The sequence below is a fragment of the Corvus brachyrhynchos genome, unplaced genomic scaffold (assembly GCF_000691975.1).
Source record: "Corvus brachyrhynchos isolate BGI_N302 unplaced genomic scaffold, ASM69197v1 scaffold633, whole genome shotgun sequence".
In the NCBI taxonomy this organism is placed as follows: Eukaryota; Metazoa; Chordata; class Aves; order Passeriformes; family Corvidae; genus Corvus; species Corvus brachyrhynchos.
Genome location: NW_008237435.1, coordinates 1,116,749 through 1,132,641, shown reverse-complemented (window position 1 = coordinate 1,132,641; position 15,893 = coordinate 1,116,749). Strand labels below are relative to the sequence as shown.

At 35.2% G+C, this 15,893-nt stretch overlaps 1 protein-coding gene across 3 annotated transcripts in view; it reads right to left on the bottom strand.

The window, feature by feature from the left end:
* Window positions 1-828: 828 nt before the first annotated feature.
* Window positions 829-15,893, bottom strand: part of UBE2W (ubiquitin conjugating enzyme E2 W (putative)) — a 43,361-nt gene continuing 28,296 nt past the window's right edge. For all 3 annotated transcript variants that reach the window (XM_008631368.2, XM_017731216.1, XM_008631369.2), the window contains exon 6: window positions 829-14,615. In XM_008631368.2, the coding sequence (XP_008629590.1) occupies window positions 14,602-14,615 (14 nt within the window). In that variant the 3' untranslated portion in view covers window positions 829-14,601. The remainder of the gene's footprint in view (window positions 14,616-15,893) is intronic.

The window sequence follows — 15,893 nt, the reverse complement described above, 5'->3', positions numbered from 1 at the left end:
GGTAACAAAATTCCTCAGGCTTAGAAACAAAACTAGATTTTTTGAGGGGGCAAAGATCTACACCTTTTTGCTACACAATTCAGTTTCAGTGATAGGTATGAGAGTTATAACATCTGCTGTTTTTTTAAATTATGTTTGCTATAACTTACAAGTCAGAATCAGAATGAATCTAGAGTTCACATTTCCTGCAGTATCTGCTATTCCACAGGAATTTAAAAAAAACCGATTACTTGATACCAAGAGGTGCATCAGTACTGAGCAAAAAAGAAAAAAGACGTAGCCTGACACTATTCCCAAGCATGGTGTAGGAACACTTAAAAAGCACAGAGCCCAGGTGAATTTTGGTAGTAAGCTTGCATATTGCAGGTAATTTACACACCAAATACATGTCATGACACCTAGTGGCAGAGCTGTATTGTGAGTATCTAAAGCAAGATTTTATTCATACTAACAGAACACTAATACAACATTTACAGCTTATTTAAAGACACGTTGGGAACTCGGCATTTGCTATGAGAGTTTTATACATACCCTGTATGGTGTAGCGGTAGCTTGTTAATCCTCCCCTTCTCATTCCTCCATTGTTTTGCTCTCTGATTCTGAGATTCCTTACCCCTTAGTTTAATTTAAGAACTGAGGACAGAAATACACAGTATAATACAATTTCTTAGGTAGTCTTCTGATATAATGTAGCAATGGATAATGTTGCAAATACTTTTCATTAGGCTACTACAAATTTTTGTGTGAGTAAAGTTCATTCAGATGCCGAACCATGATGATGCTGTCCATACAAGTTTGGGGTGGTTTTTTTCTTTGTTTGTTCTTGGGTTTTTTTCTTCATAATTTTATGTCGTGTCATTTTTGCTTTACTCACTATTAGCAGTTTGAAGAATAACCCTACAGTATAGCACATACTTAGCATCAGTGTACCCAGAGAAAAATACATCCAATGAACTTCAGCATCAGATTACGAGGGAGGTTTTGTAAACTTTCTGCAACACACAGATGTAATTCTAACAAGCCTCTAAAATCTCCAATCTGTGCTATTATTTCAATACCTAACATTCTTACAACATTGCTATTACTAAACAGCCAAAAGCTTAGTTTAAAAACATATATTGAGATACATGTATCAACTCAAGTCTTGTATCTTGATACACATTTTGTGGTGCAAATGGAATGTAGCTGGAAGAAAACAAAATACAAAACAGTATCCAAACCTTACCATATATCTAAATATATTTTATAAAACAAAGGTTTATATATTTTAAAATAATTTTAAGTCCATGGGTGTATTTTGCTTTTTTAATGTTTCCCGTATGATTGGAGATTTACATATATGAACAACTAAATTGCATTACTAGTCACTTCTTTAGATTTACTGCACCCTTACGTTTGAGGGTTTTTTCCCTGCTACTGCTGAGATACAGGATAAAGGCTTGTCAGTACCTCCAGTAAAAGCAGCTTAATAAAACCTAAAGACTTGTCAAGTTTTGAAAACAAGATGCATAGTTTGTATATACTCTTTCACTCTACTCCATTATTAAACAACAGGAGTGTCATGACTTGCCCAACAACCTAGTTTCACTATGCAAGTTGTTTATAGGAGTGGTTAATTCAATATGCAGTTTAAAAATAACAAAAAGACACATTAATGCCTAAATGCCTGCACAAATACCTAAGAGCGGGGGAAAGTATAGAGTCATTCTATTTGGTCCATACACACAAGTGCAGGATACTTGAAGATACTTGGCCTTGTCATTTTTAACCTCAGATTCAGAAAAAAAAAAAATTCACACTTTCACACTGACTTGCAAAAAATCAAAATACTTTCATTTTTACAAATATATTTTATTATTAGAATTGTAACTTTAAAAGAAATCATCAAGAAATTAGTTTCCAACCCTCAATACACTTTGGTGTAACAAACCAAAGCAAACCAAAAATGAATCCCCACACAAAATGCCCAATGCTGTATTTAAGTAGAAGATTGTCAGAACTGGTTGGAAAGGAGTTCTGAAGGTCTGCTCCACCACCGTCCCTGCCTCCTCAAAGCAGGACCAACTTTAAAGCTCATGTGACTTTGGAATTGGCAGGTTGCTCACTTTCCTTTTGAAAATTTCCAAGAGTGGATATTTTACAGCCTCTTCCAGAATTCTGTTTCATAGTTTTATAAAGTTTCTTCATAGCTGTACTATTTATTTGTTAAAGAACTTGGATGATATTTGATACTGAAGTTGAAAGCATAACGAAGTTAATAGAGTGTTCATAATATACCAATAAGAAGTGAATAATGCATTATTTACAGTAGTCAGTCATTCAACTGAATAAAAGCCTCTAATAGCTTAGTACTAGAAGAATGGGTCACTTAATTTTTTAAATAATGTTTTTCCAATCATTAAAAGCAAAACCCAAGAGTGTGGGATTATATTTGATTAAAACCCAATATTATTAATGAACCTAAGTCTGGTCAGACAACTGCTCTCCCCAGTTACAGGTGACTGTGACTATAAAAGTAGATTTTTGACTACAATGCATGGTATACAAATGAATAAACCAATTTATCACTAGATAGTACATGGAATGAGAGGCATGAACAAACCAAGACAAAATAAACTACAAGCAAATCCTGTGAAGAGTTTTCTCAGGTAATGGAAGCCATTTACTCTTCATGCTCCAGCAAGGACTCACAAGCAATGAATTTTAACAACTCACACTAACACGCTATCTTTGATGATTCATGTCTAAAATGTGAGTTTCCTAAACCAGATGAATCACACAATCACTTCAAGAATCTAAATTAAGCGAACAAGAACTTGCACTTGTCAGCATATATTGAATTCCATCACTGCTGGTATAAGGACATTGCGAAACCTCTAGGTCCTCATCTCCTTTAAAAAGTATCATTTTTTTAGAACACAACCAAAATGATGTGCTGATTTTGCAATTACCAGCTTACATCTAGGTCTCTTATCATTAAAGTATTAACGCTGTCTCTTTATTCGTTGACCCACAGGCCCAAATTCAGATTGCTTTGCAGGTATCATTGTACTCCCTAGCAATTACTTGCTGCCATTGCTTTTATACATCAGTGCTGGGAATAATAAAGCCATGTGCGAATAAACGCTTTACCCTTCTAATAACGCTAGTGAAACTTTAAAATTATACTGGTAAATTACTTTATAGTAAATATTAGGAGTTGTACTGCACATTCAGAAAACTTGACATCACTCATTATCATAGTTCATGTATCCAAAATGGCACAAAGATAGCCCCAAGTCTCTAGTTTTAATCTGCACATTTAATTTGTGACAGCTATTTCCATAATTTTCCATTTATTTTTGACATAAAGTACTGAAAAAAATTTTCTATACAACCCTCCCACCTTCTTACAACTACAGAAAATGTGACATTGCCTACTTATGCCTATCTAGTTAATATGTATAGTAACTGCATAAATTTTGTGTATGTATATGCACAGGTACTTAATACAAGTTCATCCCCATTATGAACATTGGAAACTTCTCAAATATCCTATGTGTTTTCCGGATTTAAAAAAAAAAAACCCAAAACACAAAACCAAAAAGATTTGGATTACTTCTATAAAGCACAGAACATAGAATGGCAGAAGAAAACCAAGATAATTCAGGTCAGCCAGGGATTCACATCTCATGACTACAGCAATGAAGACAAATGTAACTACAGTTTCATAAATCAGCAAGAATAACAGAACTAGCAACCTGAAGATCATGGTGTATTGGTTTTCCATTACAAAGCACACAGACATTTAGAAATGGTCCATTTCTGCATTAGAAGGCATTGCTACCTGATGAGACTACACTGGCTTTGCTCAGGAAAAGTATGGGAAAGCCAAAGTGTAATTACAGGCCACGGAAGCAATAGATTCTATAAGATTAAACTCCTGTTTACAAGCCTGGGGTTTTTGGGGGTTTGGCTTTACTGATAGCATTCTGACTACATAAAAGGGCCTTCAAACAAGCCCAAACATGATGCTATTTCCATTGACAGTGTTGTATGAGAGGATCACACCCATCTTGAAATACTCTGGATTCTCATTAGCGCCTCTCAGTGCAGGCACAGATTACAGCACCATTTCAAACATAACCAAAGTGACACCAGTAATGTACTCAGATTGTAAATCAGTGTCCATACTAGTCACATTTATTTGCAGAGTCATGCTTGTGAGAGACTGTACCTAATCATAGCTATTGCCACCCTTACAAGTAGCATACTGTAACAGACTAGATCCTAGAGAAAGCAGGGATTAGGCCTTTTACATCTTGAAGTTAAGGCCAGTGTTGGACATGAAAATTAAGTATTTCACTCATAACTAAACACATTCTTGTAGTGACATTAAATTTACGTGATACAGATAGAGAGATCAAAGGACACAACTAGTCCAAAGAATTCATCAGTAGAAAGAGGCTTTCCATTCTGCGTAGTTCATTTGCTTCCTATCCATCTCTATTAAGTTACACTGCTAAACACCTTTTATTGCAGGACAGTAGAACAGTTCTGCAACAAGTTGAAAAGGACCTGTATTTCCACCATTTTGTAGAAGTTTAAAAAATTACTTAAGGAAATTGGGCAAGATTATAAATTTATACAGTAAATTAAACCTGTGTTAAATCAGTAATTTCTTAAATTATTATTCTCTTGGAACAAGAACTACCTTAGACTTACGTGAAGCCAAACTGCAAGAGCAGAAAAGAGAAATATTCTGTACCTGGCATTCATACAGGAAAATGGGCTCCCCCTCTCCCAGCCTCCCACCCCCCAAAAAAAGGTTCAGAAGTTACCAGTACTGCAAACGACTCAGTACATGACATAAAGGGCTTATTGTGTTCAATAGGAATGGTAATAAAGCATTGCCTACATATGCTTCTAGGTATAGAATCTCATTAATGGAAACACTAAAAGCAAGGGCAACTGGCAGCATTGTCACTCAAATGATGTTTATTTTTAGAGGATTACCAATGCTTCCAATCTGCTGTTAGTACTATCTCCTGCCAGCACACACAAGCTTCATTCTCAGTTTGCCGAATTTTTAAGTGACAGCTCACAGAACAAGATTCCTGGTACTTCTAGGGACCATAACAACACACAGCTTCAAAAGAGGTGGAGTGTAATTGAGTAAGTAGCAGGTATTACATTAGCTGAAAATACAGAATCAATGCATGTTACACCTACACTAAATGCAACTGAAGTCCTTGGTTTCACCTACAAAATATCCATTTCCAAGAGAGTTTACTCTGCAATAAGTTTGCTGTATATTATGCATGTTATAGCAACAAGCACTGTAACTTTCTCAGAGGACAGCAACCAACAAATAGTACAATCATGTATTTGAGTGAGATCAATCATGTCAATACTAGATGAAATCGGTTAAAGTTGTTTGGCTTCACATCATTTCACAATCCTGCCAAAATTAGGACACCACCTCTCAGTATAGTTTTTTTGGGTCTGATGACAAAATTATGAATTACTGTCTGTAATGAAGCACAAATACAGTCATGCACGTAAACTGACAAAAATAGCTGGACTAAATTCTACTGCTATATGAAGCTGTAATACAGTAGACAGTAAGGTTTGCAGCAGTTCTAACTTCATAATTTTTTTTTAATGAGCAGTCAGTGCAACGTTCTTCCACTAATGATAAAATAAAACTCTCCCACCTTATCCTGCACCATCACCAATAACCAGTTTGCCATTATGTTCTAGCTATGCCAGGACAATAGGAGTTTGGGAGTTATAGGAGCCCTCAGATATTTTGAGAATTGACACAAATGCACTAACTGGATATTTTTACTAAAATGTTGCTGTATAATACATCATTGAGCCAGACGTTTCCCACCCAGCGAATAATTTACCAAAAGCATTCATTCTGTGATGGTTGAATGTTGCTGGATTTGACAATTTAAGCAAGAGTAAACCCCCACATAATTTGAGAAGGTCAGTGATCATTTAATGAGAGAAAAGGACCAATCTATTACCTGGAACAATAAATAAAAATGTTTAAAAAGGTAAGGTCCGTGGCAGTCTGTACATTTCTGAACTTCTCTGAAAGTTTAAACAAGACCAGTGCCCACATGCCTTCATAGAAGTTAGGGAAACATCCCCATGTCTGACAATGTTTTGATTCTTCAAAGCCATATTAAGAAAAACTATAAACAAATTACAAGGCACTGCATCTTTACAGACTGATTTGAAAATCCTGGGGCGGTTTTATCTGTTTCCTTGCTACATTTTAAGTTCACTATGGAACCCAGTGTATTACGGATTCATACACACATTTGATAAAAGAAAAACAAAGACAACAGAAAAAATACCTTAGATTAAAAAATTAGAATTTGAAAGGAGTATTGTAAGAATTTGTAAGTTTTAACCTCTAGACAAAAGCTAGCAAGTTCTCCCTTCCTTTTATCTGCATTATTTTTAGCACAGTATCTTTGCTTTAAAAAAAAAATAATGAATGAAAATGTAAATGTTGATGGAATCTTGCTATTTTCATTTAAAAGCTGCAATTAATAAGGTGTTTGATACTACATAAAGTAAGGTAAAACATATAAAGATTGATATACACTAAAATCAACTCAATTAATGCATGGCCTAAGCAAGGTTAGTACCCACCTTTAGTATGTACCCACACATACAACTATTGTTGAGTCCAAACCCAAGAAATAAAGCTCTATGACAGAGAGAAGCAGCATTCTGGTGCAGACCATGCAGCAGGATTCCTTTCCAGAGGCCAAATCCTGCCATAATACTTAGCAAACAGAAAGAATTAAGTAAATGCTTTACCATGTGACAAACTCTCAACAGTGACAGGATCCATTCTCAAAATCAAACACTGGTGCATTAATAACTGCCTTGAAATACACAGAAAACCATCTCACCACAAAGCAGTATGGAATCAACTTATACAGAGATCACCACAAATTTTCCAGTTAGATCTTTGGTTTACTCCAAAGAAAATCCTGAGACATTAAATTTGGTGTACAGGGATGCTCCAGACCGAGCTAGCTGGCACAAGACAATTCTTGTTATACTTACCCAGGTACATCCAATACTGAATAAAAAGTTCAGAAGGATTTACATTTCAGAAATCATTCAGGAAGACCTAAGCCATACTATATTGCATGCTACAGTTACTAATGTAAGGAAACTTGCCTTCTGAATGAAATAACAATTTATACCAATATCCAAATGGTAAGCCTTTATAATGTTCACTTTCAAAGAGAGTTGCACAGAAATGAGTTAAAAAACCCTCAACATTACAAAGTAGCCAATGGGCAACATATAGAAATAGGTGATTTATTTAACTGAGTGTAACAATAATCCAGAGAAGCTTTTAGGGAAAAGAATTACAGGCTTTCCTATACAGCATTTCCCAATAGTACCTAAGATACCAGGAAGACATAAGTAGTGCTTACGTATGATTTAGTCTATTCCTACTGATTAAAGAAAAGAAGCTAACAGAAGAAATTTTCAGAATTACAAAACACATAGCAAACTACTGCATTCAGTCTATTTTCCACCTGCAAGGCTTCAAAATCTCGTCAGGCACAGTATGAAATCTACTTTGCTCAGTTTATTACTGTTTCTGGAAAAACTATTGCAAAGACAAAAAGAAACCTATTACCCCAGTTCATGGAGAGGGCTACCCTTTCTCTTTTCCTTAATAGAGCACATCTCAACAAACTGCTACTGGTTTTCATACAGGAAGGACCTTGATCCTTCAGTTGCATCATGACCATAGTTGCATTGCACTTGCCCTTTCCCAGTTTCATAACATAAGAATTATAGATTGGTGCAATTACTGATGTCCTCTTAAAACCAAAACAACAAAAAAACAAAACACAAAAAAACACCACAAAAAAACAAACCCCCACCCAAAATCCCAAAAACACAGAATCCCAAAACATCATGCTACCAGCCACTGATTTTTAGAGACTCTTCTGGATGCTATCAAACATAAAACTTCAAGAACTGGTTGTTTTCCCTCCCACCCTACTTTGTGAGCATAGCCTATCTCCATGTGGTATTCTCATTGTATTGGTCAACACAATTTGAAGGACATTTTGAAAAAATCAGTCCCAGTACAGGACTGTCTGGATTATTATTATTTAAGGAACATGAAGCCACCTGTTACTCCAGCACAATGCTTAAGACAGTAGTTTCTGCTTGGGGCAGATGACAACACACAGATACCTACGAGATTAAAAGAGTTATATTCCAAGACCAAGTGTGAGACAGAAGATACCGGTGCAAGATGATGCCCCCAATTTCTCCCCTCACCTCAAACCCCACAAATTTAAAACCTTATGCAAATCAAGACTTTAGGCTTGATATACTCTAAGTCATCTGGAGATTCAACGACTTCTCTTCGTCATTTGTTTAGTTACATATATATCCTATACTGCATTTTCCAGAGTTCTGATCTTCAATAAATTGTCTACACCAAGTAGATAAAGATGTACTTTATTCTGTGCGTGTGAAACATAGCTAACAATGTTTTCTGCAGACATATGGACAGTTTAGAGAATGAGACTCAAGAGCTATTCATACTTTATCACCAGTCAGAGTAACAGCTGTCACACATTCTTCATTGACTGAGCACAAATAAATACAGATCAAAGGCACCAAGTTTCATCCATTCTTTGAACAAGGCCTTCAGAGGAAGGGATGAGATGATGACCAGTGTGGTTTTGTTTTGAAAACCTCCTACCAGAGTGCAAGAGTCCTGTTCTTGAAGTATACAATAGACAAATGAGATCTCTCAGACTTGGGACACAAGTGTTTTCTGTGTTAGATGACTGTAAACACATCTGGCTTTTTATCTAATCTCAAGAACAATTGATTTTTAACATTATTGCCTTCCTTCTGGAAAATACCTGGCATTTTCTGAACAGTTTCACTGCATCTGTAACTATATTTAAGGTTTGACAACACTGATCTGATAAAAAGTTAACTGAAAATATCCTCACAGAACATTGACTACAGACTTGATACTTAAAAAAAAAAAACAAAACAAAAAAACCCCAGAACAGAACACAAAAAGCCAACCTGTTCCTGAGCACTAAAATTCAAGGCATCTAAATGGACAGGTAACAGATCACTTGAAGGTTTTCAACAACTTCAGATTTCTTTTACTAGAAGAGTCAAAAAAGGTAGGAGAGTTCCCTGCCATAGACTGTTATAAGCAGTCCAGACCTCCAGCTCTCAGGCTTTTCATAGCACATAACTCAGCTTCTGCATAACACAAGGCTGCTAATACATTAAATTATGCAGAAAATTCTAAAGATACAAATCATATTTTAGCCCCCACCTTCCAAACTCCAGCTACACAATGCTTTCCATTTCCTGCACTAGCTCTGAAACTATTGATTATGCATCAAGTTGATCTAATTTGCTAATTGAGAAGACAGATTTTCACTTTTTGTTAAGTCAGTTTCCTACTGGTTTACCACGATAAATCATCTCAGTGTAGACTCAAGAATAAAGTTAGATGCAAGGTAGGAATGTAAATCATTAGACTGGAAAGGAAGGAGTACAAATTCCTCCTTCTCTGGTAATAGCCGGAACCATGCTTGATTTTATCTTTAAGGGTTAAATGCCCTGGAGAACTGCATTAGCAGCATCCAGATAATATTGCAGTCCTGGGAAGAGAAAGGGCCCAGAATGTTCATCGGAACAGGTTTAACCTGGACCTACTTGGCACAAACCACTTCAAAGGGCTTGAAGAAAACAGGTTCCCAATTGCTGAAGGCAAGACAGAAGTTTTAAGGTCTTATCATGGAGATTTTAAATAACAAAAAACAGGCCAGCATGAGGGAAGAACTGAGGTCAGTGTTACAGGATTTCAGATTGTAACATCTTTCTTTGAGGCCATCATTATGGTTTTCAATTCTTCACTGGATTCCTATTCAGAAGAGTCTCTTGCAAGCAACCCCTTCAACAGCAGAGGTCAAGAGAAAAATGTCACTTAAAAGACTAAGTTACACTGCACAAAGCATGTATGTAAAGTAGAGGGAGTTAAATACAATCTAACCTACTCCTACTGACTCACACATTAAAGCTCCTATGAAGTATTATATTAGAGACTATGGACACAGGCTTATAAATCCAATCTCTGCATTGATATACACTGCACAGTCAATTGATTCTGCATTTCATTTTTGGTTTTTAAATACAAAATAATTATCTGAATGAAACCTACAAGCTTTTCCTACATATTTCAGGATAGAAATTACTTTGGAACTACAATGGTACTGAAATGCTCTTACTGTGTAATTTTTAAAAATTCACTTTAAGTAGCTCCAGAGAGAATTTGCTACATTGCATCAGCTGATCAAAACTCCCATGACACTATTTAAAAAGTACATAAAATCTGCAGGAAAAAGAAATGGCAAGGAACAGATTTTCCCGCACTGCTATTATCAGTAAAATGAAACAAAAACAGAGTCTAAGTATCTTCAAATTTGTATTTCTGAACTATATTTTATAGTAAAAGGTGGCTCATGATATTTCTACTCTTTCAATTTTATAAAGGTATTTTAAGGCCTGGAGGTTTGGAAATTTATTATTAGTCCTAGAAACAACAGGCCAACAAGTACATGGCACACAAACCAAATCCAAAGTCTCTCTTCCCATGCTGCTGTGTGACTGCAGCTGAAGATAGAATATCACTGAGACAGCTTAATTCCTCTTATTCAGTTCAACACCCAACTATTCAGGTACCGCTGTGTATTAGAGTGGATTGGTTTATTAGATTGGATTGGGTGATATTGATTAAAAGCAACTGGTTTCAAAAGAAACTTCATTCAAACCTGTTCTTTAGAATGATCAGGATTTGTGAGCATGCAAACACAACATAATGCTCAATTGCTCTACCAGAGGAGGCAAAAACCATACTGGCTTCCTCCAAACCTTGGAATTCTATAGCTGCACTTTTCCAAATCTTTTAATTTAATTAGGGCTTAATTAGGACTTTCCCCCCTTTCTTTTTAAAACATCATTAATTACTGACCTGGAAACTTTATGGTCTCCTTAAATCATACCTTTAAATATAGTTCACATCTTAGGCTTTTGTCAGACTTTCAAAAAAAAGTAGCAAATAAAAAATAAACATTCAGAATAATCCTCACAACACAAAATATATGAATTTTAAAAACTTAATTTTTCATAAAAATACATGTTTCAGGTATGCAGTGCCTTGCCTTTCACAAAGCAGCAGACATCATCTCTTGAACCAAAAAAAATGTACAAAACTGAAAGCAATTATTGGTATGAGGCAGAGATTTAATTAAACAGTCCTGATACATGCTGGCAAAATAATAGAAAACTCTTTTCCCACCACTGCAGGCAAACAAGAATCCTGCATCTGAAACTTCTCATTAAGTATTTTAAGTGCTTGTCAAATGGCAAAAAAAACCATGATTAAGAAGTATTTGATCATCTGTGAGAAATGAAAGCATTACATCTTAGTGATTTTTATTTTTTAAATCAGCTATTTCCTTCAGCTGTTACAACAGATACCCTCTGGAGAAAGAGGAAACACCTTGCTGTTACGCAACTTCCTCTCCGATATGCATCACAACACTTTAGAATTACTGGCAGCTTTGTCTCAAGAGTGGCTGAATTTAAGGAACTGTGCTTCTGCACTCCACCATGAAAAGGTCCACACATATTTCCATTCAAGGGTAGTAATCTATTTTAAAACAAGAATTTATTGTGTTATAGTATAAAGACACTAAACACAAAACAAAGTGTTTAACAACATGAATATTGACACAAAATAAAAGCAAGATAGTTTCAAGCCAATTCTGTAACCATTCCATGTGATAAATTCCAAGTGAAAGAAAGTTACATACACAGGGTCACCCTAGGGAAAGGATGGCACCACCTTCATCTAATTCAAGCCCTTTTTCAGGACATCATAGCACTGTCAGAATAGTTGCATTATTTTGAGGGCTTGAGTGGTATATAAGCTTTGTCTTGGCCCTCTCTATATAAGTGAACTTACCCACAGATCTACAAGAGAACCAATGAGGCATTTCTACTGTAAACTAAAAGACCTGAGGTACATTCTCTTCTAATCTACCTTGCATTTTCTTGATCTAAGTATATTATAGGTCATGGGAGTTTATTAAACAGCAGCATAAATTTGGTTATTTAACTTCACTACAGTCCATGTGATAGCACAGGTCAATAAATGTATAATGCTTTGCACTACAACACCCAACTTCAACAAAATACATATGGTATGTCCTAAAGCTTCTCTGAAACCATGTATTGTAGTTTCAGAAGCCACTATATGAAAAGATAACTGAATCTGAGATGTACTTAAGCCATTTCTTCAGACATTACCGGGTCACATTAAGGTCTCTTTCCTGTGGACTATTTTGATAGGATCCATTATGTGAACCATTCATACATTAACTTCTCAATTGTTTCAACTAATATAGAGCAATTAACAAGACTATACAGATTAAGTATCAGATCACTGCTCTTTCATATGAACCATTTCCAAAAATAACCGGTTTGATGAACTCACAACAGTAAGATTTTGCTAAACGAAAAGTTTAGAGCATAAGTATCTCTTTTGTTTAAAATGACTTTTTTTTTGTCTCTTAAAAGAAAATGAATTCTATGTTTCAAAGGCTCATTGTGAAAATATATACACTCATCAAATTCATATCCAAAGCTAGATTTAACCACTGAGTTTTAAAGGCCAAGAGATATTTTCAGTACAGTAGAAAAAAACAAGCAGTTCCTGAAGTATATTGCAGCCTCACTTCACTGCCAGTATCTACAGTTATGATGCTGTACAAAATACTTCTCTGAAGCAAATCCATCTAAACTCTATCCACCCTGAGTTAAGCATCTATACTTTTTTTTTAACGTTTTAAACAATAGGTAACAGAGAAGTATGTACAAGGCTATAAAATATCAGTTATCATACAGCAGATTAAAAAAAAAGAAATCAGTCTTTTCAGCCAATTTTCTGTTTGTTATTGTAGTTACTCATTCTCGATTGGGTTTAGGGATTTTTTTTTTTGCTTTTGTTTGTTTTTCCATCAAGCTGTTACTTGATTTAGACATTCATGCATTAATTGCTTGAATTTTTTTTTGAGTGCAACAATAAGGCAACAGTAAAAAAAAATTATAGAAATTTTGCATATGTGTAAAGGTATTAAGTTTATAAAAGTGCTTCCTAAAAAGACAACCTAATTGCAGTATAAAATATTACAGAGTGCTGAGAACAACTATCATTTCAATAAATGTTGCTCCACAGAAAAATGTCTGATTTTAGGCTTTTCCCCTGTTTTTTTGGTGAAGAAAAGTCTGGAAAAATTGGCATGGCTACGTGGGACAAGCAAGTTAAGAAAATATACTTTAGTCTAAACTTAAATAAGAAGGTCCACACTTTTTTGTGAAAACTTTAAGCCTCTGTCAAAAATGTATTTTTTTTCTTTTTATAATACAGGATTAAAAGACAAGATGATGCTTACAAGATAAAGAAATAATTTACATGAAAATATCTTCTGACAAAGCTTTTCAATCAAAATATTGTTTTGTAACATTCAAACATGACATACAACACAAAAGAAACAGTGAATGCAAACAAAAAAATGTTATATGGATTGCTTTCGAACATATAAATAAATGAAATATTGGTGTAGGCAGTAGGGCTCATGCTGATGGCTAGCAGGAAATAACAGTGTGCAATCTATTTGGAAAAAGCTCTAAAGTACAAATTACAAGCCCAATTACGGACTGCAGCAAGTTCAGTTGTATCACTGCCATCCTCTATCTCCAAAATAAATTCTTGTTTAAATCACTCATATCCTAAATTACTCATACCTTTGCTTCAGAGATATGAATAACTATATACAAAAAGTAGTTTTATTTCACCATAGGGATAACATTGTACCTCTCTGCCAATGTCACTTGAAAAACTGCCCATGTCAAAACAATTTGACAGCAGATAAACAATTTAATAAATACGTAATGATCTTATTACAGTCCTTCAGCTAGGCATGTTAACTCATGCTGCTAGTTTTGTGGTCACAGTGCATAGAATCCAAATATAAAAGAATGGGCTGGATTTAAGGTAATTGTCAATCCCTTGCTTATAATCCAAATATAGCCAAAACTTTCATAAACTCTGTCATGCGTCAATCTTTTTTTGTGGCAGGAGCAAAACCTTTCCCTGGTACAACGTCCATTGCCGGCAATGGATGCACCAAAACCGCCAAGGAGCTCAGTGTTATTGCACAATATATGAAGACCTGGAATTCTTCCAAAGCTTAAAATAAAAATAATGGAATTATTCTGACATTTCTGGACACCTGCATTAATACTGTATGACTAATAAAAGCATGTCAGTTGCATGGACTGAACCAGCGATCAACATGCGCCCAGAATGCACACTAGTAAAAATGCAGTCAAAGGAAGTAGTCTTCATTGCCTATAGGTCACTTCCAGTCAAAGGTTAAAGTTCAAAGACTGAATGATCAAAGTGCTCATTTTCTCAGTAGGACTATCTTCTGCTACGAGGATCACCAAATGGTGGCATCAACATGTGTCATCTTTAAAATAAAAGAAGAGCATTTATGGAAAACATATTAACATTCTAATTCCAAATTAGCAAGGTGCTATAGGCAGAAATAATTCCTAGCAGAGACAGTAACATGCAGAGGAAATATCCTGACTGAATAATTCTGGGTTTTTGTTCAATTATGACTCAGGGAGAAAAGAGAGTATCAAAAATTAAACTTCCAAAATACACATACACCCCCAAAGATACTAGTATTAGCAAGTACTCCATTAAAACAATAGTAATTTCCATGCTTGATATTTAGAAAGCCAGGAAAATGAAAAATCAAATATGCTTAGCATTTTGCACCCTTGAAGTACAGCAGGTCCACAACAGTTATCGAATTAAGACATCCTTTTATAAGGAATATATAGGGGTAAGACCTGGCAGAGTGGGCTGCTTCTGATGCATTCTCAGCCCTTTATACATTTATATGTGTGTATATATATATATGTATATACATATATTTATATTCATCTATTTCTCAAGATTCAACACAAAACTATAGGTGACAGAATTATGCAAAAATAATAGGTTACTACTATAATTCTAAAATCTTAAACCTGAAAGCAAATTACATATACTAAATTTTAGATACTGTGATTGGACAGAGCATACTACAAAGATGCATGTTCTATGTCTATCTTTTGGGCACTATGCTCCATATTAATGCTTTTTCTTTTAAACGTTCTCCTTCACACATCAACCTGCAGTATATTTGCACCTGCTGGCAGTAAACATTGAGTTGTTAACAGAAAGCAAACTTACTGTCTGCTTATTTTTACAGGACTTGTAACCTCCACACCTAAAAAATGTCTCATAAACATTCTACATCCTCATGGGAAAACACTGTATCAATGCTATTACTTGTAAAAAAACTCTTCAATTTTATAGTAGGCTACTGTACAGATAAAAATAATGGACAAGGACGCAAGAGAAGGAGAGAGAAGGGATATTTAAATGGTGTACTAAAATTCAGGCCAAATATCAGAGAAAACACTTTCTTACTTTAGAAATAAAAAACAAAAGCAAACCAACCTCCAAATCCAAAAGCAACAAGGAAGTGCTGGTTGAAAACAAATACCATTGCCTTTCCCCTTCTCCCCATGTGTCACCCCTCTCCCCCCAAAAAAAGAAATCTACCTCCTGAGAACAACAAAGGAAGACAACAGCTTTAGGAAACCAATTTCAGTCTGGATGCCCAAGTAAACTGTATCTGGAGGATCCTCCTCTGTCTTTAACACAACATGAGCAACTCTCATCTTGAAAT